The sequence below is a fragment of the Ambystoma mexicanum genome, chromosome 8, assembly GCF_040938575.1.
Source record: "Ambystoma mexicanum isolate Mex_15411 chromosome 8, UKY_AmexF1_1, whole genome shotgun sequence".
Lineage (NCBI taxonomy): Eukaryota > Metazoa > Chordata > Amphibia > Caudata > Ambystomatidae > Ambystoma > Ambystoma mexicanum.
The window spans coordinates 1,094,248,219-1,094,274,876 of record NC_090929.1 but is presented as its reverse complement, the minus strand read 5'-3'; the positions used below and the strand labels follow the sequence as shown (position 1 = coordinate 1,094,274,876).

General features: G+C 45.2%; 1 protein-coding gene across 2 annotated transcripts in view; it reads right to left on the bottom strand.

The window, feature by feature from the left end:
- The window catches only part of LOC138472766 (chloride channel protein ClC-Kb-like), a 639,821-nt gene that overhangs the window by 239,925 nt on the left and 373,238 nt on the right, over positions 1-26,658 (bottom strand). For both annotated transcript variants that reach the window (XM_069611097.1, XM_069611098.1), the window contains exons 2-3: positions 25,709-25,891; positions 24,340-24,468 (exon numbers count right to left, since the gene is read on the bottom strand). In XM_069611097.1, the coding sequence (XP_069467198.1) occupies positions 24,340-24,468; positions 25,709-25,891 (312 nt within the window). The remainder of the gene's footprint in view (positions 1-24,339; positions 24,469-25,708; positions 25,892-26,658) is intronic.

Genomic DNA, 26,658 nt, shown 5'->3' with positions numbered 1-26,658 from the left:
TCTAAGAGATTGATACTGTATCAGAGTGGCTATGTGATGATAAATTCATGTATAATTTATGTGTCAGATTGCTACAGAATATAATTACGATCTTTTGAGCATTGAACTTCATACAATTTTAACTCGTCCACTAACAGACTCACTCCATACATTGTTTAAGGCAGTCTGCAGTATCACACAGTGTATACCCGAAATGAAGGACTATGTGGATTTCATCAACATCCATGTAAAACATGAAAACCACTCAGCGTGCAAGATCCACCAGTGGATTCATGTAGATGTTGAATAATAGAGGGCTTAAAGATGATCTCTTCAGAACCCCACACGTAATCACTCTTTGACATATCAAAAGGAGGAAATGCAACCAAATGAATTCTGTAAGAATGATCTGAGCCAGGCTAGTGCCTTCTCTCTGATGGCCAACCTACACAGATGTGCCAGATGGCGGCAGTATCTAAGGTTACTAACAAATCCAATAGCACCATTGCCATCCAACATCCACCTGAGAATGTCCTTGGTTACGACTACCACAGACTCAGTGCTTTGGTCACATCAAAATGTAGCTTCAGAACCATCCAGCAAACCAAACTCTTCAATAAATTACTGCATTTGGGGCATAGCCACCACCCCGACAGGTTACCGGGATAGGCAAGCTGGGAGATGTAGTGAACATTTGCAAAGTCTTTGGGTCTAATGAAGATTTCTTAAGTCAAGGTATTACTGCTGCAAATTTAAGATAATATGGTATTCGTCCAGATTTGAAAGGACCATTAAGGACTCTGGCAGCATCATTGACCACCAGATATCTAGCCTCCTTTATGACCCTTGATGGACATGGTTCATGCAGAGAGCCAGTAGATTGACGGGCAACCATGAGATCCAGGAAAGATGCTTCTGTAACCAGTTGAAAAGATGTAAAAACTGATTAAGAGTTCAGCTCCCGTAGATGCAGGTAGTTCAAGCCAAATTTGTTTGATTCTATCTGAAAGATATTAACTAAATCTTCACATAGAACATGCACCAGAACTACGAGGCTGCAAAGAGATTAGGAAAAAGAAGTTATTTGAACAGCTCCAGTGATTTATTTGGGCTAGAGAGCATGTGATTCGAATAGTAGGTCTGCTTAGCTGCCTTATTTTTGTATTGTCATGCAATATAAAAAATATGTGTCTTTTGCTTGTTGCTTTCCTCTGGTTGTTCAAGTGCTTTTTTCTAAATGTTATGCTTTAATGAATACCAGGGCTTATCCCTCTGTCGAGTAGGGCTCCGAAAAGTGCTCAACCCCAAGCCAGATTGTTGAACTTTGAATAGAAAATATCCAAGATGGAGGACAGATCAACCTCCTTGTCTCCTGCCATTGTAGCTAAAGGAGAAGTGACTAAACAATCGTCAAGTCTCTCCAATGTCACATTATCCCATTTATAAACAATCTGTTCATATGGCATGGTCTAGATGTACTAATGTTGTCTGAATCTATTGTAAAAGGCATTTCCGCATGATAGGTCGAAGGCAGGAAGAATTGAGATTCAACCCTTACCAAATTTCATAAGGCTGAGCCTTGGGGTACGCCACACGAATTAGTGGAAACTTCTGATAGGAAGGTTCCTGTTTTTACTTGCAAGAATCAATTTGACATGAAGGATGTTAACTATTTTAGCACCTACCTTTGATTCACATGGATTGGTTTAAGCAGAGTTTGTGAAGAATTGCTGTCAAAGGCTGCTAATGAATCCAGTAATATGAGGACTGCACTGCTTTGGAATGTATGTTTAAATAAGATACTAGCTCCTCTTGCATGAAGAGTAATGTGTATTTGCATCTTCTGGAAGTGTTCACTCTAGTTTTCGAATTCCCAGAAAGTGAATATTGGCATTAGGCTGGAGGTTCTTCCGCACTGGGCCTCCCCTGCCTCCCGCGCTTCTTACCTTTCAATAGTGACTGGTGCTTACGCAATCGCCGTTCCAGTGCGGCAGACCACATATCAGGTCACATGTGCCTTCCATCCTGCATATTCGGCTATTTTCTCCAGCTCCTCCAGACTTTAATGACACCACCAGAGTCAAGCGCAGGTCGCCATCCGAGGCACCCACCATCTGTGCAGTCTTCCGCACCGGCCCGCCCCTGCCTCCCAGCGCTTTTTCTACCTGCCAGTAGTGACAGGTGCAGACACCACCTCTGTTCCAATGCTGCGGGCGGTGTCACCTGCCATGTGGGCCATCCCTCTATCCCTTAACGTTCCATCCCCCAGGGCATCCCTGCCCGTGGTGTCCCATTAAAGGGTGACATATTTAAGGGTCACAAACCTACCCTGTTTGTGCTGTTTGTGGCTTTGCCATTTACACCTCCTTCCCATCTGTCTTATAACTCTCCTATGTCCGGACCATGACTCTACCATCCTTTTGTATGCTTGCTCTTCTACTTGCCTTTTTCATCATGTCATCCATCCCCATACATCATTCTTGTTGCCTCCCTCCCTTTTCTTCCTTCCATGCCTGCTCACCTTCAAATGTTATATATCCCCATGTAATTCCTGATCTGTTTTTTTGCCTCAATCTCCAATGTATGATTACAGAAACCTGGCTCACTCCCTAGTCCTCTGCTATTCCTGCTCTTTTCTCTTAATCCTTTTCCAGTTTCTCGCACACTCCCAGACCTACCGGTCAAGGTGGGGGACTGGGATTCTCTATCAAGCATCCTGGCTAACCACTCCTATTTCTCTGAACCTTCCTGGGTTTAGCTAGTTCGAATATAATTTCTCCTCTTGTTCTAGACCTTAAGCACTTTCATTTCTCACTACCCATCATCCTCCTGGCCCTCTGAACTCATACTATGATGATCTTAATGCACTTCTTTCCGCTCTTCTTCCATGCTCCTCTACTTTCTCTCTACTGGGCGACTTTCATCCACCCACTCATCTCGTCTGCTCCCTCTCCTCAACTTGTTCTCTCTCCTTCCATCTGCTATCTACACCTCCATCTCATACATATGGATCCTCGCTGAACCTCATTTTTGCTTCTATTCCGATGACTCATCGTCTCTTTTACTCCCATTTGCTTTTCTGACCACTTCCTTCTCTCTCTCTCATTCACTCTAACAACCTACCCCCTTCTCCTTCCTCAGTCTCTTTTCTATGTCATGATCTTAGGACCTTTCCATCTCACTACTTTCTTTCTTCTCTCTACTCTCCTCCCTCCCAAACCTTTCTCAAGCTTCGCTCTTGGCCAAGCATCCACGTGTCTTTGCAACTCTTTTTCAGATTTTCTTGATCTTCTCCATCCCATCCATAGATTTTCACCCTTCCCGTAAACCACATCCAACCTGGTTGACTCCTGATCTCTGCACGCTTGGTTCCTCCTTGTGTCGTGCCAAACATTGTTGGAAGAAAACCCAGAGTCCTACCTATCTCGCTTGTCTCTGTGCCATCCACTCCTCCTATGGTTCTTCCCTCCTTAGTATTAAGAAGCATTACTTTACTACACATGCATTCTCCTTCTCTTATCTCCTCTATCAGGTCATTAATCGCCTGCACGCCCTGCCTCCTTCTGATGATTTGGCTTCTTCAGTCCTCTCTTCCTCCGACTTTGCCAACTTCTTAACTTCTAAGATATCACTAATACTTTCATTTTCCTCTGTTCCCTCCCAATTTGTTCCGTCTTCTGATCTATCCATCTTCCCTTCTGACCCTGTTTCATTCCCTACCTTTTCTGCCTTAGTAACTCTTTCTGATTCTGACACTTCTTCTATTCTTGCCTGTGCCCATCCTACTGCCTCTCCCTTTGATCCCATCACATCTACTCTTATTCCCTTGGTATATCCTTAATTGATTCCCTACTTAAACTCACTCTTCCATCTTACATTGTCTACCGCTAATTGTAGCATCCTTTAAGCATGCTACAATTATTCCCTGTACTCAAAAAGTCTCTTCTTTACTCTTCGTCGGTCTCTATGTTCCGAACCACTTCCCTCCTCCTTTTTCTTTCTAAATTCCTTGAAAGAGCTGTTCAAATGCAAATCTCCCAATACTGGAATATTCACTGTTTGCTTCCCCCAAGCCAATCTGGCTTTCGTCCTGCTCATTCAACTAAATCTGCTCTTTTTCATGTTATTAGTTCACTTCTCACGGACTGGCACAATAAATCATCCTCTATTCTCTTCCTTGTAGATATTTCTGTGGCTTTTGACATAAGTTGACCACCCTACACTGCTTTCTGCTCTTACAGTCTTGTGTGATAAATCCGATGGGGTCATCACTCTTTCCCGGTGGTGACCTCCCCTCATGTGGCCAGGGAATGGCAGCCGTTACCCAATCCTGACCGCGGCCACGTCTATATGAGGGAGGATCACATGGGGGGGAAGACAACCTCTGGGGAAGTGTCATGCTATCATCGGATGAGACATGGTATCCCCCTTTTTTCTTCTGAGGATATCCCACCATACCTAATTCCTTAATGGTGTATAGATACACCTCCCCTCATCCACCTAGGAAGAGTGTTGAAAACCCTTTCACCAGATCTGTGTACAAACCACCAAAATCTGACTTGCCCTTGAAAATAACTAAGAGCGTTTGCCCAAACTTCATATGCAAGTCGTCAAGAATGGACTTCAATTCCCATAAGCATAAGAATACTGGGATGAGGAAGAGGGAGATGGATCGAGGGATTGAGTAATACAGATCACCCAAGCCCAAGAGCACAAGCCACACTCTAGTTGTTAGGAAATTCAAACAACTGAGGCAACTGACCAAAGAGAACTTCTGGCAGGAGAAGACTGCATCTCTTTGAATCAACCAAGAGATTGCAGGACTAGAAAGCATTCCATGGCGCCAACTGGCTCATCAAGAAGATAAGGGAAGTGGACTATGACAAAGAGCATGTTGCATGAACATCAGAAGCCAAGAGAAGGCCGCAGGAGAGACGAAATACACCAGGAAGAACCGTTGAATCCACGAAAGGGAAGCAGGGACACCCGGGAGTATTGCCAGACATGCCCAACTCTGTTGATTAACAAAACAGCACTTGAAAGAGTATGTGCAAGTGAACATTGTTATAAAAGGGGAACATTAATCAGAACAAGAGTCTTACAACCATGTGAGTGTATGCAATACAAATGTGAAATAAGTCCTGGCAGAATAGTATACCAGGCAGGTTTGATACCAGAAAAAGATAATGTGAGAGACTATCGATATTGGAAATGTGCGCAAAACCCACATAAGAAATCCCTGGCAGGAGAGTATGCAAGGAAAATTGAAGGTGTGTTTGAAGGTGCAAGAAAGTGCATATGTAACAAAAGCCCTGGCATGAGAGAATACCAGGCAGCTTGAAAGTATAAAGAAACCCCTATGTAAGAAAGCCCTGGCAGGAGCATATACCAGGCAGATGAAAGTTGCAAGAGTATTCATGAAAGAAAGTCATGAATGCTGTGCCACTCATTTTGACCCTCTGCATCATATGCTGCTGCCGCCCTTTAAGATAGGACTGTACATCATGTCGGTGCCACTCATGTGGATCCCCCTACACTGTTTTCTGATGCCGCCCTAAAATGGAGCTATGCATCACGTCTGTGCCACTTAATTCTGACCATCTGCACTGTATGTGGATGCCACCCTTTGAGATGGGCCTGTGCATCATGTCTGTGCCACCTATTTTGACCCTCTGCATAGTATGCGGTTGCCACCCTTTAAGACAGGGCTGTACATCATGTCTGTGCCACTCATTTTGACCTTCTGCATGGTTTGCTGATGCCGCCCTTTAAGATGGGGCTGTGCATCAAGTCTGTCACTTATTTTGACCCGCTGCACTGTATGCTGATGCCGCCCTTTAAGATGGGGCAGTGCATCATGTCTGTGCCACTTATTTTGACCCTCTGCATTGTATGCTGATGCCACCCTCTTAATATGGGGTCAGGCATACTGCATGTCTCTGCTAGCACTTCTGTAACTATGATTTCTCACAAAGCACTTCTGTATCCAAGTAAGTCTTGTGCCATGATGCCCAAGGGCAGCTGTGCACATTACAAATGCAAATAAATAAATAAATAAATAAATAAAGTCCCTGGCGGGAGAGTGTACCAGGTGGATGCTAATTGTGAAAATGTGTCTTTATGAGAAAGCCCTGACAGGAAAGAATGTCAGGCATGAAGATGAACAAGGTATAAAAAGAAATTGACTCAAGAAATCCCGATCAGAGCCCATCAGGAAAAAGTAAAGGAAATATATTAAAGGTGAAAAGAAATCTGAAAGGAGAGTACTCCAGGTATCCTAACATGACAAAGTCGTAGAGTCAAGTTGTTTTGTGCGCAAGTCATGTGATGCTCAAGAGACTGAAATATCCAGAACAGAAACCAGAGTGAATAGAAATCCATGGAAAGGGAATCGCCCTCTGGAACAAGGACCTCTACCCTTTGGAACTTTTTGTGTTAGACGTACGAAATTTCTTTTTCAACATGTATACATCTCTCTACGCCAAGGAAATGTTCCCTTTTCACTTCAGAATTGTTTTGTTAAAATGTGGGAGTCAGAATAGAACACTTGACGTTTTGTTTTGGGCATTTTGACTGCTGACAAATGTTTAGTTTTGGTTTTAGGTAGGGAAACTCCTCGGATGCAGGGACAGAGAGGCCTTTTCCCAACCCCCTTTTATTTTAAAAGAAATCTTTGACCAAAACTATAAACCCCTTGTGTCCGAGTTTCATTCTTGACGCCTCACACTTGGGACTCCCTGACTCAGTTATACGCTTGTTCTACTCTTTTTTTCTCTGATCGCACCTATTGGTTTCTTGGATCAGTGTCTCTTCCTCCCGCAGCCCTCTCTTTTATGGGGTTTGGTATTAGGCCTCCTGCTCTTCTCTATATACATATTGTTACTCTTTTCCCCCTCATTGGTTATTTTAAGCTCTCCTTGAACTTTACGCAGCCTATACACAGATCTTTTTCTTCCTTCTCTGACCCACATAATTCTTCCATTTCATCCTGCCTCTCTGCCAGAGGCATCGCTGGGGGGGTAGGGGGGAGGCTCGGGTCTTTTGGTTGTAGCCGAGGACAGAATCTCAGGGACTACATCCAAAAGGCTTTAGCTAGCCCTAAGGGACTACGTCCTGACAGTCCCCACATTAGCTTAGCCCCTAATCTTTTCAAGACCTAGCAACACCCCTGCTCTCTGCATCCAATCTTGCATTTCGTCACGATTCTAAAACTGAAGTTCTCCTCTTTCCTCTGCCCTCTTTTCATCCTCCAGGCCTTTACCTCCCTTCTTCTTTGATTCCGTTTTCGACTTCAACTCGTAATCTGAGCGTCATCGACAATCTCTCACATTCCTTCTTTTCCCGTATCTCTCAAACTGCCTGTATCTGTCTAAAACATCCATCACATTCATGTTTTTCTATCTTTCTGCACTGCAAAACTTCTCATCACATTCCCCATTTTCTCTCGCCTTGATTACTGTTCTGCGCTCCTTGGAGGCTTACCCTTTTCTCGCCTCACTCCACTACACTCAGTTGTGAACTCTGCTATTAGTCTGCTTTTCCTGCTCTTTGCCTGATCCTATATCACTGCTACTCCTCGCCCTCTCCTTCTTACCTACGATTCTCGCCTCCTTTATCATTTTCTTTCCATCTTCTTTAAATAGTATCCTGGTCTGTGGCCCCTTTATCTCTCTTCCTTTATCCCTCTATGTACACTTTCTCAACACCTCTGCTCACAACACAGGTTTCTCTTACCTCACTTAAACCACCCTCTGCTCTCGTTCTCGCTTTTATAACTTTTTTCTCCATGCACCTACGTTTTGGTACTCCCTTTATTTATTTATTTGTTTGTTTTTAATTTATAATGTGCCGGTAGCCCGCAGGCCTCGGGGCGCTGAGATATGGACATGTTTACAAATGGACAGGGCTTCCATTTGAAGTTCACTTCTCTTCTTCTTTCAAAGTCTTTTGCCTTCGCCTTAAGCACATTTCCTTTCTACCCTTTCATAACTTGTCTCCCTTTCCTTTATCTTCTGAATAATCTACTGTGTTTACCAAATCATTAATTTTGCATAACTCTGTACATTGAAAGCGCTATATAAATATCAATACAATACAAAATACATTTGGGTGATGATGGATGAGTCATGTTTTTTTAAGGATAGGATTAATGATAGCTTTTTATTGAATGTTAATAGTTCAGAAGGTCTCAAAGGAGCTTTTGCAGAATTCTGTGAGTGTTGTTACCAAGAGCAAGGTGTTGTCTTTGATCTAGGCAGCGAGGCAGAGGTAGCATTGTTCAGACAAGCCTTTCAGGGACTGAATGTATTAAATTGTGTGCTAAAGGCAAACTAAAGCTTAACTAACCGACTGATTATTTTCTCAGGATCTCTGAGCATGAAGGCATACACATTTATTCAGAAATGGGGGTTGCAGATTAGCATTATTAGGGCATTTATTAAGGGCAGACCTAGCATCAGGATGCCACAGAGCACTTTACAAATCATAGGTGGAAGGACACAATGAGGAAAGCAAAGACTTAAGGGAGGGGGAACTAACAACGGGAGGTTGAGCACTTTAGCAAGAGGGAGATCTGCAAGCAACCAGGGAAGGAAACAGGGGGAGGGCAGATCACCTAGGCTTAAGTTAGAAAGGGTGTGGAGAGTGTGTGGACCTACGTGTTGGAGAGGTGCCATTCCTTGAAGACGGTCGTCTTTAGCTCCTTCCTGAAATTTATAAGTCAGGGGGTGGGTCTGGTGTTGATGGGAAGGAGGTTCCAGATTCTGGGGGCATACACTGAGAATGCCTGTCTTCTGGTCATTTCCTTCCTGCACTGGCATAATTCAAATCTACACGTCCTTGCTTCTGGTGGATTGTAGGCCTCCAGAGATGCTGAGTTTCTCAGCAAGGTAGCTTGGGGACCTCAGGGCAAAAGCCTTGTGGATGGTTGCAGCAGGATTTAAAGAGAATATAGACTTGCAGAGGGAGGCAGTGCAGTGCGATGAGGGTTGGGGTGATGTGGTTGAATTTGCAGTGTCCTTAATGTGTTGTGCTGAGACATGTAGGGCACATCTCAGGGGTGTTTTCCGGCATTTCTGAAGCTGCTAACTTCGTTGTGGAAACCTATTCTTCAACTTACCCGACATTGCGAGCAGGAACGAAGCTCCTGTCGGCTTTCCTGCGCTTCCTGGAGGAGGCGGGGCTACAGCGGTGCACGTGACCTATCACGTGACACAGGCCGCCTACATAAGATCGAGGCTGCCAGCCGAGCGCTGTGTTTTCCGGCATTTCTGAAGCTGCTAACTTCGTTGTGGAAACCTATTCTTCAACTTACCCGACATTGCGAGCAGGAACGAAGCTCCTGTCGGCTTTCCTGCGCTTCCTGGAGGAGGCGGGGCTACAGCGGTGCACGTGACCTATCACGTGACACAGGCCGCCTACATAAGATCGAGGCTACCACCCTTGCGGCGTTAAGCCCGAGGGAGTAAAGCACATCGGCTGTTGTGCGGCTGTTAGGTGCTGGTGGTGCCGGAGTGAGCCTGTGGAGACAAAACTCTCTTGATCCCGCCAGAAAACCCAACAAATACACAGACATCTTGCAAAACCAATACACCCTAGTACACGAGTAGAACATACAAGGTAATCGTGTCGAGTCGCAGCCAGCTTCCTGGAAGACTCTTGCCCATGGATACCCGTTCATTAACTCGTCTCAAAACAAAACAGTCCTTGAGCGAAACTGGGTGTGACTCCCCCTCGAACCAGATGTCGGTTGATTCAGACTCCATTCCCCCGACAGCCGTTCCCGGGGGTAAAAATAAGTTCAACAACCCAGGAGAAAATCTAGTGGGAAATGCGACTAGCATCTTGAGCTCTAACCAGGAACTTCAATTGGCCCCATCCCTCTCCCCAAATGCTTCCCTTGAATTCCCCATTATTGTGCCTCCACCAGCATCAGCATTCTCTCCCTCAACATCGGCCACTGACATTACACAAAACGGATTGTGCCCCGTGGAGAGTCGCTGTTCACTTGCTGCATCAATGGATGTGGCTATCTCAGCCTCTGTCTCCCAGGAAAACGTGCGAGACGTATTGGAACAACCTCACGCCAGAGAGGTGGCAAGCTGTGAACAAACTGGTTGTTCAGATGTCCAACGAGACAAGCCAAAAGCGGGTCTCCTTGAGAAAACTGCAAACTTACCTGAACCCATGCTCTTGAACACAGAACTTGCTCCTGTTTAAAATATCGATTGCGTGGAACACACATGCAAAACACATTTCGACGCTGCATGCAAGATACTACATCCGCGCTGTACACCTGAAGAGAGTAATGAAGACGGAGAAGAGCTATTTTACTCTCCCTTTGAGGTGTCGGATGCCGAGCTCCTAAACTCGGATCCTTCATGCACCCAACAAAACCCCAAAACGTTACCATTTCACTTTCGCAACAAGGATGGGGCTCATTCTGCTGCCATTACAACTTCCCGCAGATTGTCTCAGAACAGTCTCCCCCTGATCAATCAATTGACAAACAATATACCGTCTAAATTAAGTACAGGAAACAATTATAAACCAGTTCACAGCAATAAAAAGAACACGCCAGCAAATTCCATACATTTTACTCCCTCTATAAGACCATTAAACACTATAACTGATTTGTCTGGTCGGGAGGCTCGACTTACACAAAAGCTACAAGCCGATTTCGATTTAATGAAAGCAAAACTGTCAGAAAATTTCCCTGAAGGAAAAGATGAAAATAGTTCCAACAATCACACAAGGTTAGTTTTGGAGTCTACTACCAATGTTGAATCAGGAACAACAAACTACCAACAAAAACCTAGTCCTCGAGATAAAGAAGAACAAACATTGGTTATCTCACCGAATCGGGTGAGAGGTGTTGCTAGTCCACTTCGGCCTCATGTGCTAAGAAATGATCGAGTTGAGAAAGTGGGGGAGACTATGCTTAGACCAAAGTTTGCGACAAACAAAGGTGGTGACAACGCACCAAAGTGCTCGACCCCCTTGCACGCCCACAAACTTGTATCCGCTGATGCAGGTCGAGAGAAACAACGTCTACCATTTCAAGCGGACGACTCCGAATATAACGGTAACCACAAGCCAAAACTGCCTAACCCAATGGACTCAATTTCCGAAGCAAAATCTAATCTTTCGGTCGCTGCAGCAATACAAATACATAACAACGTGCTGGCAGCGACATCTCAGGCTTTAATACCCTTCATAAAGTTATACGAAAGCATGAATGAAACACTTCACAGTAATGGTGCAATCATTGGTCACCTGACAGAAAAAGTATCTCTGCTGGAACATAACTTTAACCTGCAGTTGGAACAACGAAGAAAAGATCAATTGGAGATGGAAGATGGCCTCAGAAAAATAGTCCTACTGATCGAAAAAAATTCAAATGAAGCAAAGACTCAAATGGATGACCTGTCGACATTCATGCAAAAATCTCTTCTGCATACAAGTCCAACCCCATCAAAATTGTTTAATTCGGAAAATGGAACCTGTCAACACACAAATTCGGGTGACACAGCTGTACTGCCAATAACATTCCCTGGGAAAATAGTCCAGGTGAACGTGCAAGGTGTTACTTATCCTCAAGCAAAAACTGAAGTAAATTCACTAAAACAGGTATTAAAAGCGAAAGAAACAAGTTCCAAATCTGACACTCCCATGAAACCTCAATCGTGCTCAGCGGAGGGCTTTCAACTGCCAAATGAAAGCGAAGCACATCCAAATCTAAAAGGCAAAGTCCCTCCTAGCATCTGGGATCTCCCCCCAGCAGCTCCTAGCTGCTCAAATCTAAAGGCTTCTTTTGGTATTTTCCACGGGGGAGCAAAAAACCTCCAAACTGGAAAGACGCCTTGCTCCACACAAAATAGAAAACCAGGAGGACCCCCAAGTAGTGAACCACACAATAAAAAGAAAAGACAAGATTTACAACGGTACCAAAACAACTTCCAATTTCAAAGAAATTCATTAGAAATTTAACAACGCCTCCAAAATCGAAAATCTTTGTCCGTGACAACACATCAGGAAATCTGTCAAAGAGTCAATCTCTATTCCAGACCCCGGTCTCTAACAGAGAAAACTGCAAAAAAAAAAAAGAAGAAGAAAATACAGCCAACCATCCATTCCTGAAGAAAAATGTGCAAAACCATGTGACTAAGCCAATAAAACCAAATCCACACAAGCGAAGGAGGGTGGTCTCGGATTCTGGCAGCGACTCAACCATAAATGACCTTGAGGAACTTTGTAACCTGTCCACTTACTCACACGACGTGAGTGTGGACGGCGGCCATATCCACGACGTCAACATGTCGAACATTGATAAGACCCCCCTTGAGCATCACATTCAACCACATAACAATCCTTGGAAAATAAAAGAAAATCAAACACGTTTGCCAACAAAACCAAATGAGAAATGCATACCAGATGTAATAAAGTCTGATAGTAACTTAATCGGGGGGAAACATCTTAACCAAAACATCAGTGAGGAAAACCTAGTCACAGTTTTAAATCCAAAGCGTACAATCGCTCAGAATCATAAACTCAGGGACACAAGAAAAAAACGCACCTCTGTTGAGAAACACCGCGTTATGACAGCAAAGAAAATCAAATTGACCAACGTGTTGGCTGACGACTCTGATGTAAATCTGAATCGTGGCAATGTTATGCGCCTTCTGCATTCAGTCCCTTCTCTAAGGACAATTTCATCTGACGACATTCAAATTGTCGAATACTACTCCGAAGAAAGACTCGATTGCGTATTACTACATGTCAACTCACATGCAGTTAGAAGATCTATGATGGGGGCAAGAGAAGACATATTACGGCTCGGCTTTGAAATCCTTGAATATCTGGAATCAGCCAAACAGTACAGAGATAACCTATCTGAGGAATATGAACAAAAAAACATCCTGAGTTACCGGCGTGAGCAGATTCGAAGGCATCTGAACTCAAACTTGACATCTGCCAAGAAAAACAGGACCTCACAATACGACAAGAAAAAACACTAACTAGATAATGGTGAACCTGAGGCCGTCAACACCCTGATTTCATGGAATACCAGAGGATTCGGGCACTTATATAACAACTTCCCAGTAGACCTCGAAGACAACTTTATAATATGCCTGCAAGAGACCTGGATGCGACAGCTTCCCGTAAAAGACGGCTACCACATACTAATAAATCCTGCAAGCAAAAATGCGAGAGGTCGACCGTCTTCAGGATTACTGACATTGATAAAAATAGGAACAGGTTGGGAAGTGGCAGACACATCGAACCCTAATGGCCATGTACAGTCAACTCTACTCGTAAGAAAAATCAGCGAAGCTAGAAAAGACCTCAGCTCACCTCAACATCTTTTGCTAGTTAACGTATATTGGAACCCTGCAAAGATCTCGGCTGGGGTTTTTATTCACTCAATAACAACAATAATCGACACAAATTTAAGAAAGCTTTACAACCTGTGGATAATTGTGTGTGGTGACTTAAATACATCTTGGTTCAATGGAAACCACTTGGACTTCAATCATTGCTGCAATAAGGATCCCACGGACTCTTCTAAAAGAACAAGATGGCAGGAGGCTATGGAAGCCAGAGATTGTACCATGTTAAACGGCAATGTCCCGGGTGACACTCCGCCGCAAATTACGTGGACGAACATGGGACTAAAGAAAACCCTGGATTACATCTGGGTCTCAAATAACCTGATGCCGACAATCATTAATATGCAGATTACGCCAACGAAGAACAGCGATCATTTTCCGTTGAAAATGCACTGGCAACCCCACTGTAAGCGTCTAAGCAGCACGGCATGCACCCACTTAGAGGTGAACGCCAGCCGCAACAGAATCCGGATGTCCTCAAAACAGATACAACACCTCACTGCCGACTTTCAACTAAAAAATGAAGCATCAACAACCTTTACTGATTATCCTGCCATTCTCCTAACTGTGGCCAGCTCCCAACCAAGAAAGAACACGTCAGTGTCCAACCACAAACACACATGGAGTGTATCTCAGAATAACGAGAGAAAGAAACTGAGGAAAGATCTGAAAGAACTAAGAGCAGAAAGTAGCGTTAACAAAGTAGCAAAAATTAAACACCGAAAACAATTATATCGAAACTGGACAAAAGCTTTTGCCCTCCAACGTGATCAAGAACGTGGCGAGGAGATGTTGTCCTTAATAAGATCTCAGAACACCAGAAACATTTGGAAAATCTTAAATATGGATCAGCCAAATCAAGCTGTAATCATGGCAAACGGTATACCCGAGGCGGCCTGGGTAGCGCATTTTGGAAACATCTTCTCATCCACTAGCATTATGTTGGTGGACGGAAAAAATGGTGAAAACGTGCGCTGGGATATCGCAGAGACCGCAAAGACCATACATGGCGCCATAACAAAGTAAAAAAATTCCCGAGCAGCTGGCCCAGATGGAATATCGAACATCATGCTTAAACAACATCCTCAAGAATGGGCAAAGTTCATAGCCGATCTATTCGTGACAATAGCCTCCTCCAGGACAATTCCGTCATCCTGGTTGGAGGCTATCATTGTCCCGATCTACAAAAAGGGCAACAGAGATGTACCTGCCAATTATCGCCCTATCGCGTTACTGGATACCATCGGGAAAGTCTTTGCCTCGTTTCTACAAAAAAAGATCTCAGCTTGGGCACGCCGCTGCGGATTAAACGATGTACGTCAAACTGGCTTTACAAAGGGAGTGGGCACCGAAAACAACCTTGCTATACTTAATCTACTAAAGCTGGAAGCCCTGAGGACCAAGGGAATACTGTTTTTTGCATTTATAGACCTACAACATGCTTTCGACGGAATCAACCGAGAAAAACTCTGGGGAAAACTGAAAAAATGGAACTGTCCTCCAAACATATTAAATCCCATAAAAGCCTTACACGAATCAACATCAGTCAAAATAAGGCTGAACAAGGACGGTGTACTTTCTGAAGCTATTCCAACAAAAAAAAGGAGTGAAGCAAGGCTGCCCTCTAGCAGCGGAACTCTTCAAATTATACATTGCAGATGTGTCCGACGCATTAACAAATACCCACTGCTTTCCTCCCAAACTCAACGGCACTCCTGTAAGCTACCTGATTTACGCCGACGACTTTGTCCTAGTTGACAAAACTCAAATAGGGCTACAGAGGCTACTAAATGCATTGAACAGCTATATGATGGATCACGACCTAAAAATTAATGTTGATAAAACAAAAATTTTGAAATTAGGTGATGGCGAGAGCCAGAAAAACAAGAAATTCAAGTGGATTATAAACAATGTCACGATTGAGGAAGTGACCTCAATTCGATACTTGGGGATTCCATTCTCCATGTCTATAAGAGAATGGAGCTGGGTGTCTGAACTTGAAAAAAGAATAAAAATCTTGTCCCTACAAGGTGCAAAGATACATTCACAATTTGGAAAATTCTCCCTGATTCCAGTACGTACCTTCTACCAACAAAAGGTGATACCATCCTTGACGTTTGGTGCAGAGACAGGCTGGAACATCGACCTCAGGATCTGGCCAAAACTTGAGGGCTTATTCTGGCGTCGCATGTTAAGACTCCCTAAATACCTGTCAGTATCAGTAATTCGCCACGAGTTGGGACTTGAACCAATGTACGGAGCTGTCATTTGGAAATCAATGACTTTACTACGAAAGATGTCCTTGGAGAAGGTTGAGCCAGCGTTTAAACTGTTCAACTCACAAAATAACTTAAATTCAAACACCTTACAAAAAGTATGGGCCGAAAAAGTAAAATCAATTATGCAAGCTGCACACATCAACATGGAGATGTTGATAGAACGACCCCAAAACGCAAAAAAAAAATTGAGATGTCATCTCTGGATTGACAACATGGAAAAACTCAATGAATTAAAGACCGCAATAGATCTGAGCATGATTCCGAATAAATTAGACTGCTTACCAAAATATTTGAGCACATTCCCGTCTCGCCATCACAGAGATGGCTTTCTGCGTTTAAGAACAAACCTCCACAAAACCAGACAAATGTGCTTTCTCCGACACATCGACAACGTAAAAGACCCCTCATGTAGGTTCTGTGGAAATCACTCAGAATCCCTAAAACATCTTCTGACTGATTGTCACTCACTGAAGGACACAAGGTCTCTCCATCTACTTAGGTTCGCCCCTCAAACCGATTGTATGGAAGAACTGTGGCTGAAAATTTTAAGCGGGACCTCAGTTCACTTGACTTGTGCAGTTATAAACTTTCTGGAGCAAATTATGAAATTATGAAATCATGAACCAAGGAACTGGCAAATTCTAGATGTCAACGTAATTGTAGGGGTGAAGCGATTGAGGAAGAAAGTTGTAATAAAAGTTTGTAAGAAACTAGAAATTGCAATAAAAAAAAAAAAAAAAAAAAAAAAAAAAAAAACACATCTCAGGGGTGCCAAGAAATTCACTGGAAGGTCTTCCAGAAGGGCACTGACACAATCCATCTGCAAGAGGACCAAGGCTTGGACAGCAGATCTGAAGTTGTTTTCTGGGATCAAGGGATTTATTTTCTGCAGGACAGAAAGTTGGCACCAAGCAGTTTGTGTCGTTCTTGCCTTGTGCTGCTTGAAAGATGCATGCATGCATGCTTTGTCGATGTCAAAACCAAGAGACTTGGCTCAGGTGGCCATCTGAGGTCTGAAGCCCTTGAGGTTCGTATTGGAAAGCCAGGTCTGGATGCCAGGTTGTTTGGTTTTGTCAGTCAGCAATAGTAATTCGGTCTTGAAGGGGTTGAGCTACAGGTAAGCACTGGGCATCCAGGAATGGATCAATGTGAGGTAGGCCTTGAACCTGTGCATGTCTTTGATGGAAGATATCTTGAGATAGAGCTGTGCGTCATCTGTGCATGGGTGGATGGGGATGTTGTGTGGAGCCAGAAGGGGTCTGATCGGTTCTATGTAAAGGTTGAAGATCACGGAGCAGAGGATGGATCCTTGCAGAACTGTACAGGTGACGGTAGAGTTGATGATCTGAAGAATCCATTTGGATGAATTGGTGGTGGTTAGAAAGGTATGAATTGAATCAGCTGAGGATGAACTCGCTGATCACTCTGCGACAATGTATAATGTTAGTGTAGCTATTTCAATCTTGTATCTTTCTTGCAGAGCCACGTGAGCGCCTGGAGACCGCCCCAGTGGTAACAGTGTGCAGTATAAGACAACATAACATATTTGTCTTGAGCCACATCAGTAGGACTGAAGGAGTTTGTTGGCTTTGATGTGTTGGAGGAGTTGCATGGTAACTGCGTTCTCTAGGTTCTTACCTAGGAAGATGGCTGATGGAGTGGTGGTGGTATCTGGTCAACCATTGACAACCAAAGCATTGACAGCCATACCATCGAATTATATGCAACGAAATTCCATTCCATCGAATAGCCATTTCGTTGTATATAATTCGATGGATCCATCGAAATTAGTGGGGTTAGGGTTGGGGCTAGGGTTAGATTAGGGGTTAGATCAGGGTTAGGGTTAGGGGTTAGGGTTAGGGTTGGGGCTAGGGTTAGGGTTAGGGTTACATTAGGGTTAGGGTTAGGGTTGGGGCTAGGGTTAGATTAAGGGTTACATTAGGGTTAGGGTTGGGGTTAGGGTTAGAGTTAGGGCTAGTGTTAGATTAAGGGTTACATTAGGGTTAGGGTTGGGGCTCGGGTTAGGGTTGGGGCTAGGGTTAGATTACGGGTTAGATTAGGGTTAGGGCTAGGGTTGGGGCTAGGGTTAGATTAAGGGTTATGTTAGGGTTAGGGTTGGGGGTTTGGGGGTTGGGGAGGAGAACCCCCCCCAATATAACAAAAACAAAAAATACAAACGTTACAAGGAGCTGGCCCGAAATTTCAGCACTAGACAGCTCCATGTAACTTTTTAAACTTACAAAAAAAGGATTCAAATGCTATCTTTTACATGTAAAACTACATTTCCATTGAAACCAGCCCTTTATATTTTTGATGGACTGGTTTAGATGGAAATGCACTTTTACATTTAAAAGATAGCCTGTCGATGCTTTGGCATTCGACCTTTTTTGTTAGATGCTTTGGTTTGTTGTTTTTTCTTCTCAATGTAAATCACTATAAACCAGTGGTGGTAGCTGCTGTGGTCGTCAGGATCCAATGCTGGTTTCTTGAGAAGCGGGAGGATTTCTGCAGTCTTGAGTCTCATGGGGAAGTTGCCTTAAGTGAAAGCTGTTGATGATTGTCAGATAAGGGAGGAGTGCTTTAGTCAGTAGGGTCTTGAGTACAAAGGCAGGGAGGATGTTGTCAACGCATGATGTGGCCTTTAGGGATGCTAGGGTGGCAGCAAGGTCTTCTGTAGGGGTTGTCTTGAAAGCTGTCTGGGTAGTGGTGGATTTGCAAGATGGGATATGAAGTGTGCTGTCAGTTGTGGCTTTGGTGTTTATGTGGCGTTTGTGTCTGTGTGCTGGCAGATCATGCTGATCTTGTTGATGAAGAAAGAGTTGATGTGGAGTGCTCAGTGAAGTGCTGTATGGATAGGTTGGGCAGAGGGTTGATGTAATGCTTGATGGCTTTAATGAGGGCTCTGCTTTAATTGCTGGCCTTGGTACAGTGGTTTGGTAGTAGTTACCCTTGGCAGTGGTGAACAGTCATCTGCGTGCAGCACAGAGTTCCATGAGCAGGTCATGGTCGGACATGTTTCAGGATTTTTGCCAGGTTTTTTTCTTGTTTTCTGATGGTTCTTTTGTTGAAGTTGAGCTCTTGAGTGTATCACGGTGTTGAAGGTTTAGGTTTGAGCGTGCATTGCTTCACTGAAGCATGGATTGATCTTGGTTGTGAGGGTGGCGTTGAGCTCTTGTAGAAGTAATTTGCAGTCTTGGTCAATCTGAGGTAGATCGGCCCATCTAAAGTGGACATTGATGAGGTCTTGCATGAGAGACTCCATTGGTAAGTTCTTGAATGATCAGAAGGCTTTTTTCTGGGTTTCCAAAGTGTGACTGTGGATGATCGTACGTTCTCCTCTGTAGTCCTCTGGGAGTCCTCCTAACCACACACAACATCCACACCCACCAATATGCTGACAACACACAGCTATACCTAAAGATCGACTCCAAGGGCATCCATAGGCTCAAAACCTGCCTCTCACTGATCCAGTCTGGATGACCAGTGCATACTTGAAGCTCAATCCCTTCCAAGACCAAATTCGTACTCCGCACCAACAACACTGAACACGCAGACATACAGACCTAGCTATCAACCATGATTTCTGAGGGCTTCACACCCGAGCTCACCTCCTGTGCCAAGTCCTTCAAGTTCCACATCGAGAAACACCTCACTTTCAAGACACACTTAGGTAACAAAACTGACAGCTTGGTATCAGCTCTAGCTACTGTGAAAAGTCAAGCCCTTCCTCCCTCGAGACAGCTTTAGATCCACCAAGCACTGGTACTATCCCACCTGGATGGGGGCAATGCACTCCTTGAATGCCTCCAGTAATCCATCCTTGTGCCCCTGAGAAGTGTCCTACAAGTGGCTGTGTGCCTCAAAGGTCTACGAAGATATGACCACATCAGCCTGGATCTCATCAACCTTTACTGGCTCCCACTGCACGCACGAATCACCTTCAAGTCTTGTTGCATCATCCATCAGGAAGTCACCTTCAAGTTACCCAGCTACCTCGCAGAGAATCTCTGCATCTCCACCGGACAGCGCACCACCAGAGGCCACGACATGCACAGACTTGAAATCCACTGCTGCGAAAAGGAAAGGACCAGAAAACAAGCCTTCTCTGCTTACACCCCAAGACTATGGAACCTCCTACCCGTCGGCATCAGACTTCCCTTCACGCTCCAACAATTCCGAAATTAACTCAAGACCCACCTCTTCAAGGAGTCTCTCCTCCTCAACACCCAGGCCAATACGTTGCCCCTCTCCTCCCCGCCATCCGGTACAGCTGTACCCCTCCTCTGTACCCCTCTTCATACTACTGTGATGCTGCAAATGCATCAGAGGGAGAGGGCCTCCGTATCCTTGTCCTTTACTGACTTTTTATTGTGTGTTCTGTCATGCTTTCCACGCAGGAGTGCATGTGGGACTCCTGGCGGTGCAGCTCTCTCTTTTGGTTTGGTGTACAGACCCATGGTATACCCTTATGGCACCCATGGGTAGGGGTGCAACCCTGTGCCCCTAGAGTATGTTTTTGGGCACCTGTGGGTGGCCCACAGAGCAGGATACGGCTGGTGGCAGCTCCGTGCTGAAATGACTGGTGCCCTGAGCGTCCTCCATTTTGGGTTGCCCAGGCCCTGTCATTGGAATCGGTAGATTCCTGATGGAGACAAGATGGCCCCGTGGCCTCTTGCCTTCCATCCCCTCTTACCTTGATCTTCCCGAAGTCCCGGGAAGCCCTGACTCTGTCCCTTCCCCCTGACTGGCTGTTGGGTGGAAGTTCCATATATGGTAGTGTGGGGAAGTGCCGACCAGACTTGCTGGAGCCTTCCCAACGACCGCATGTTGGGGGTACACCTGTGGGTGGGACCTGGGTGAAAGGAGTGTGTGACCAATATACACTTCTTGTTGTGGATGTCTGGTATCTGGTGTTTGACTGACTGAGACAGCCCTGCCCGAAACTGGTACGAATACAGTGTGTAGTTGTTACGCTCACCTGACTCCAACGGAGGCGCTGGCCTGGTTCGCGCTGCTGTGACCTCTTCTAAGGTGATGCGCAGAGTTCGGAAGACGGACTGGACCGGGCCCCCAAATCTGGCTTGCCTGGCTCGCAGAAGTATCCTTCTGTAGGCGAAAATAGGGGATTGACTGTCTGCGGGGTAATGCAATCGGCCTCCCACTTTCCCCTCTCACCCTCCTCGAAACCCTTCTGTGATTTCTCGTAGCGTCTCACCTTAGGGTCTGGAAGGACGAGCTCTCCATCCTGCTTCTGATGCAGGGGCGCGTTGGTATCCAGTTACTTCACTGGATTTTCGGATTGGTGAGAACCAAACTTGCTTGGCTTCCAGGTAAGTTTTTTGATAAGAGGTTCCCCTTGTGTCCATGCATTAATGTACTAATGCTAGTGTCTTTTTCCCCATAGGGGCCGGGGTACGGAATGCCGGGGAACAGGCACCGACCCGAGATGAGAGGTGAAATCCTTGTAGAAATCAGGTAAGTCTTTAATGAGCGTTTTTTGGTAATGTCTTTTCATTCGCTCATTAACGCTGATGTCTCTTTTTCCCCTTAGGTGCCGGGGTCCGGAAATGCCAGGATGCGGCGCGGACCCGAAATGAAGAGGGAATGAATCAACAGGTAAGTCTCAACATGGAGATTTAGCTTTCCTTATTCCCTTCTCTCTCTCACCTTTTGTTCTGGTCTTTTTCTCCCTAGGCGCTGGGGCGTGACTGCGAATCCGGATGATCGCTGCTGAACATGGAGGCGCCCTGTAAAGGTGAGTGGAATGCGGCGCTGCAGCAATCGACGCAATGAGTTTTTAAATTAAAGTCTTCCTTTTCAGGATTGTCGGCGAGATGTCTCCGGGATTTAGCAGGTAAGGACTTTTCCTTCTTCTGTTCTCTTCTTCTCTTCCTTTGCAGGTGATCCAGGATGCTGGCAGGCGTGGCAGAAGTCAGGATGCAGGAGCAGACACGGTGAGCGTCCAGCTGCTAGATGCAGAACAACGCGAAGCACGTGTGGCTGTTCGGGTGGGGTTTAAATAGCCTTGGAAGAAGTTCCAGGTATGTATCCTTCCTCCAATCAGGTATGTATCCTTCCCCGACCACGCCCGGATGGTAAATTAGTCCCACAGGTAAAGTCGTTCCTTTCAGGCCTCAAGGAGGCCGGGATCCTGCAGCATGGTCTGCATCAGGTAAGTGCACCCAAGCACTCCCAAAATGAGCCTGGCGCTTATGGCGCCAGGACTGATGTCTTTTATGAGCCTGGCGCCATAGGCGCCAGGACACTGTCCAAAGGGCCCCTATATGGGGTTGCTGGGTCCTTCCTTGGGGACTGGATGTCCGCTTTCGTGGACGCAGGGCTTGAACCGGCTCCCCGGGAGCGGGCATTATGACAGTAGTGTTGAATGGCGTAGTACTTGTCCGAATCCACATTCTGTGTTGTGAGTGTCTGGATGGAGAAGAATGGCCAGAATGCACCGTGTCCCCGATTGCCTGAATGCATTTCTGAGTGATTGGTTGCCTGAGAGTGACCAAGCAGAATTAATGGGAGATCAACTAGTATATCTCGGGGCCTCACACTGCTAGAAATCGTTCGGAAGCTGAAGAGAAACTGGAGTTGAAACTGAAGCTTGACCTTGAAGCCCTGCTGGAAGAGAAGAATTGCTGTTGCCCTACTTCGCCGATCTGAAAGAGGTTGTGTCTCCAAGAACTGATCCAAGAGAGGACCTGGTAAGGAGACCCCTCCCCGAGCTACGAGGGACCATTGTGAACCAGTTGATCTTTGCCAAAGCTCCCTGGTAGACAGACCTATGAAAGGCTGCCGATCGGAGATGGGGACTGCCGTGGAAACCCAAGGAGAAGTGCCCAGACTGTTGTCTGTCACAGTCGATGACCACCGCCACCGACCAGAGCCGCAGTGCTCCCGATCCCTAAGAACATTTGATCTAAGGACGCTCTCGTCTGCACAGTCGACCACTTTGTCCTGCCGGAGAAAGTCGATACGTCGACGCGCCGAGGAGCATTCACCGTTGGGTTTCCTGCCACCTAAAGATCACAGAGACGCCGGACGACTCGACACCCATCCTGGGCCACAGTTCTTCAAACTCTTTGCAGTCCTGAACTATTGACAGTGAGGTGCCCCGCATGCCTTTTCCTTGCAGGACGTCTATGCTCCGTTGTCGACGAGCACCACTAGGAACAAAGCTGCCATTTCACTGCCGTAGTTCACCCTGTTCATCACCGGACATTCGATGACCCGTGGCTCCTGCCTTAAAGGGAGTCCACTCAAGAAAGGCCATCGATTTCCCGACAAGGAACCCTACAACACCAGGTACTTTGGGGGTTGTTGAACTATTGGAAAGACTCTTGGGAACAATATATGGACTGGGATTGTGATCTATCTTTATTCTATCGGTTGCCCAGGTGGGGGGATCTCCACACAGAACTGTGTCTAGGCAATGGGGCCAGTATTCTACCAATTGTTCTAACCACTGCTTTCCTCTTATATCTATTGTTGGTTTCCTCTACGAACTGATTTGTGTGACATTAAAACCGTACAGTTGATGCACTTTAAAGAGATCGAATAGTGATTGTGGTACCACGTAGAACTGTATAGATTTGCCATAGTAGATAACCGAGTACAAAGTGAGTTATTGGGATATTGTACATAACCCTGAACATTAATTATATAAAGACTATGTTTTAACTAATACAGTGTGCGGACATTCCTTTGTGGGTGCTTGAGGACTACACTGTACTTCAGAAGCAGCCCGCATCATTTCCTGCGAAGATAGGCATTGATTGCTCGTCTATTGCTACTGTAATAGAGAATCTTGGCTGGGGTCCTCTGTGCCTCTCCTCTACCATATAGAGAGCAGGAGTACAGACCCCCCTCCAGTGTTTACACCTACCCCCGCTGTATGTCTGTTCTGTTGTGCTCACTGAAAAGTGCTCCGTTATGCATATGTAATGTTGTTTACCTCTATAAAGCGTTCCGTTATGTATCTGTATTGTTTACACTCTGTAAAGCGCTCCATTGCTTCTCAAAGCTAGGTCTGCACCCAATAAATACCATAATAATCATAAATAATACTAATAGTAGTCCCTTGAATTTGATTTGTACGATTATTTCATGGAAGAAATTAGGTGGTTTGCCAACTCTTGACTAGAGGTGTGTTTTTTTTTATGACTGTGCAGTGCATGTTGATAAACGTTTATAAATACATTAAGTGCATTGATCCTACAGCATGTATTTGTAATTTCATAATCCTCCATGTCCCATCTCCTCTGACCCTCAAAATAAACTTAAAATACCACATTCTCATTCCCATGTCCCCATCTTTCCTCCCAATGTCCCCATGATGGAGAAATCACTTCTCACCAGACCGGTGTCTGGACTTTTCCTGCTCTTCCCATGTTTCCAGCTCTTCTTTTAGCCACCTTCACTGGTCATTCTCCACCTCGGCTTTAATTTTCTTTTCTTTCCAAGACTAATTTACGGTACATTTAATCTAACCATTTCTTAAAATTGTACATTTCTTGAAAGTAGTTGTGCAGAGGTTTAGCAAAATCAATATATTATTAGGAAAACATTGACTTCAACAAAAAACTGGTTGGACTCAGGGATAGTATATTAGAGTACATACTGGTTGGACTCAAAGACTGTATATAACAGTAGAAAGGCTTGGAGAGCTGTTAACAAATGTAAATTACCATTCTGGAGCCTAGACACGGTGAAGTCCATGGTGAAGCTGATTAGCGCCATGATCACCCCCAGTGCAAAGAGAAAATACCAGTCGTCCCCGATGCGAAAGAGCTGGCGCTTCACAAACTCCAGGCAGCCTGCAGGAGGGACAGTGTTAAACTGAGGCTCACTCTTTCCAGAGAAAGATACTGCAGAGTACGAGGTAGAGGACAGCAAAGACAGAGTGTGGTTAGACAATAGATGCTCCAGGAAACCGCTCCAATCAACAGGGCGGACAAAAAGAGGCTGCGAGAAGACAGGCTGGGTACAGCCTACAAACCATCTACATAGCTAAACAGAGAGAAGAAAGTACCAGAGAAAGAGCGAGAAAGAGGACAAGGAAGGAGACTACTATTTCAGGGTCATATAACATAATTTAGAGCCATGCATACAATAGAATTTGAAATCTTAAATGAACCTATTGTACGGGGACCTCAGTATTCATGGGTTTCTGGCCAAGGTCCAGCCTTCCTCCATTGTTACCAAAAGGTCAGGATGGGGGAGAGGATGAATAGAACATGTGGCAAACAATGGCGTGCAAGTCGGAGGCCTGAGTTGGTAAAATGCCACGTGACAATGAATAGTAAAAATGGATGATACATCTTCAGTATGGACACACAAAACAGTAGTGGTGGTATGGCTTATATTAATTAACATCTAGGGCCACAGAGGTGTCCTGCCACAGAGGCGCATGTCCACATGAAATTGTGAGCTGCATGAGCTTCATGGGCCCCATCACTCTACATGGTGGGTGATCACGACTGACCAATGAGAGGAAGGGGTACATGTGTCGGGTAGAGGCGCAAGCCGTAGGAAGTGAAAGCCACCATGAACAGAGCCCCATGGAAGTGTGATGTGGTCACAGAGGGGATAAGGGTGCATCTGAGTTGGCGTGGTCTCCAGGGAGGCATCGTTTTTTACAGCAATAATACTACTAATAGTTGATTTGTATAGCAGTTCATATACCGGATTTTTCCAGTTTCTAAGTGCTGTCATAATCAGTGTGACCATTATTAACTGCTTGTGGTACCCAACATATCAACCTTGGGAGTAGGAAGGGCTGGGTCAGCCAACCTGCAGGTATACAAACGATTTCGCACGACTTTGTCCTGTTCCTAAAGTGAGAGTGTTGCGCTTAAGCTTCCCACCCAGCACAACATTTTATTTGAGAGTTAATCTTCAGGCTGCGTGTGAAATGCAGAATAATGATTTTCGTGTGTGATTTGTGGGGTGGAGTGATCTGTTTTTTTGTGTAATACATAGTTAGAGAAGGAGTGATAGATGAAAGCATGCCCACCCATGTGGCCCTCACTCACATGTGACCGCTCAACATCTTACCTCGAACCCTCTTCCTGGTCTTGGGCCACGGTTGGAAGGTCGCATTCCTCAACAGGGTCCTCTCTTCCCGGAGAGTGCTTGGATACCTCTCGAGTCTCTGGGACACCTCCATCCTGACACAATTGAGTGCTCTGCTGTAGAGATTTGGATTCAGATGTGTGTTGGAAACCAATCCTACATGTCCTGTAAGAGAGGAAAGAGTATTGCACATCTTCTCAGCGCACTGTGAAATCCGCTCACACTCTCCACCCTCACCTGATCTACTGCGTCCTAGTCATAACACTTCCAGCCTGTGGACAGCAGCCATTCATGGGCAACTTCTTTGTACCAGCAAAGTCTCTCCCCAGACAATTGTCTACCAAGACTTCTTTTCAATTCATTGTCTTCCAATATCACCTCTTTGGCCCTCATTACAAATTTGATGGATTTGTCAGTGCCATAAACCCGCCTCAGAACTGTAGATAAATCCTCCTGATTCTGAAGGGGTGAAAATCCCTGTGTTGAAGTCCCATAGGACTCCACTGGTTAGGAATAACTGCTCGTTGTAATTCCTCTATTTTCTGGAGGAAAAGTGGAAGAAATACCTCCTGCCAAGTGCTTGAGGTTTTTCGTCCACTTTACATTCAACGTCAGAATTTATCACCAATTTTTCCCAGGCCCAACAAGCTCTTAATGCCAATTAAAACAACCTAATAACGCCTCTTTCAGTATACAGCTTGCAATGCTCCAAATGACTTCCACAACTTGTCCCATTGCCCACCAATCTCACCGAATGCCTTCACGGCATAGAAGGAACACTATACATCAGGGTGCCCAGTCCTCTGCCATGATGGAGTTAGCCGTGGTGTACCAATGTACTGATGACTTCCTCAAGGTTATGTTTGAAACCATAGTGATGGGTATTAAACGTCAGAGACTTTACAAGGAGTGAATGTATCCAATACTTAGAA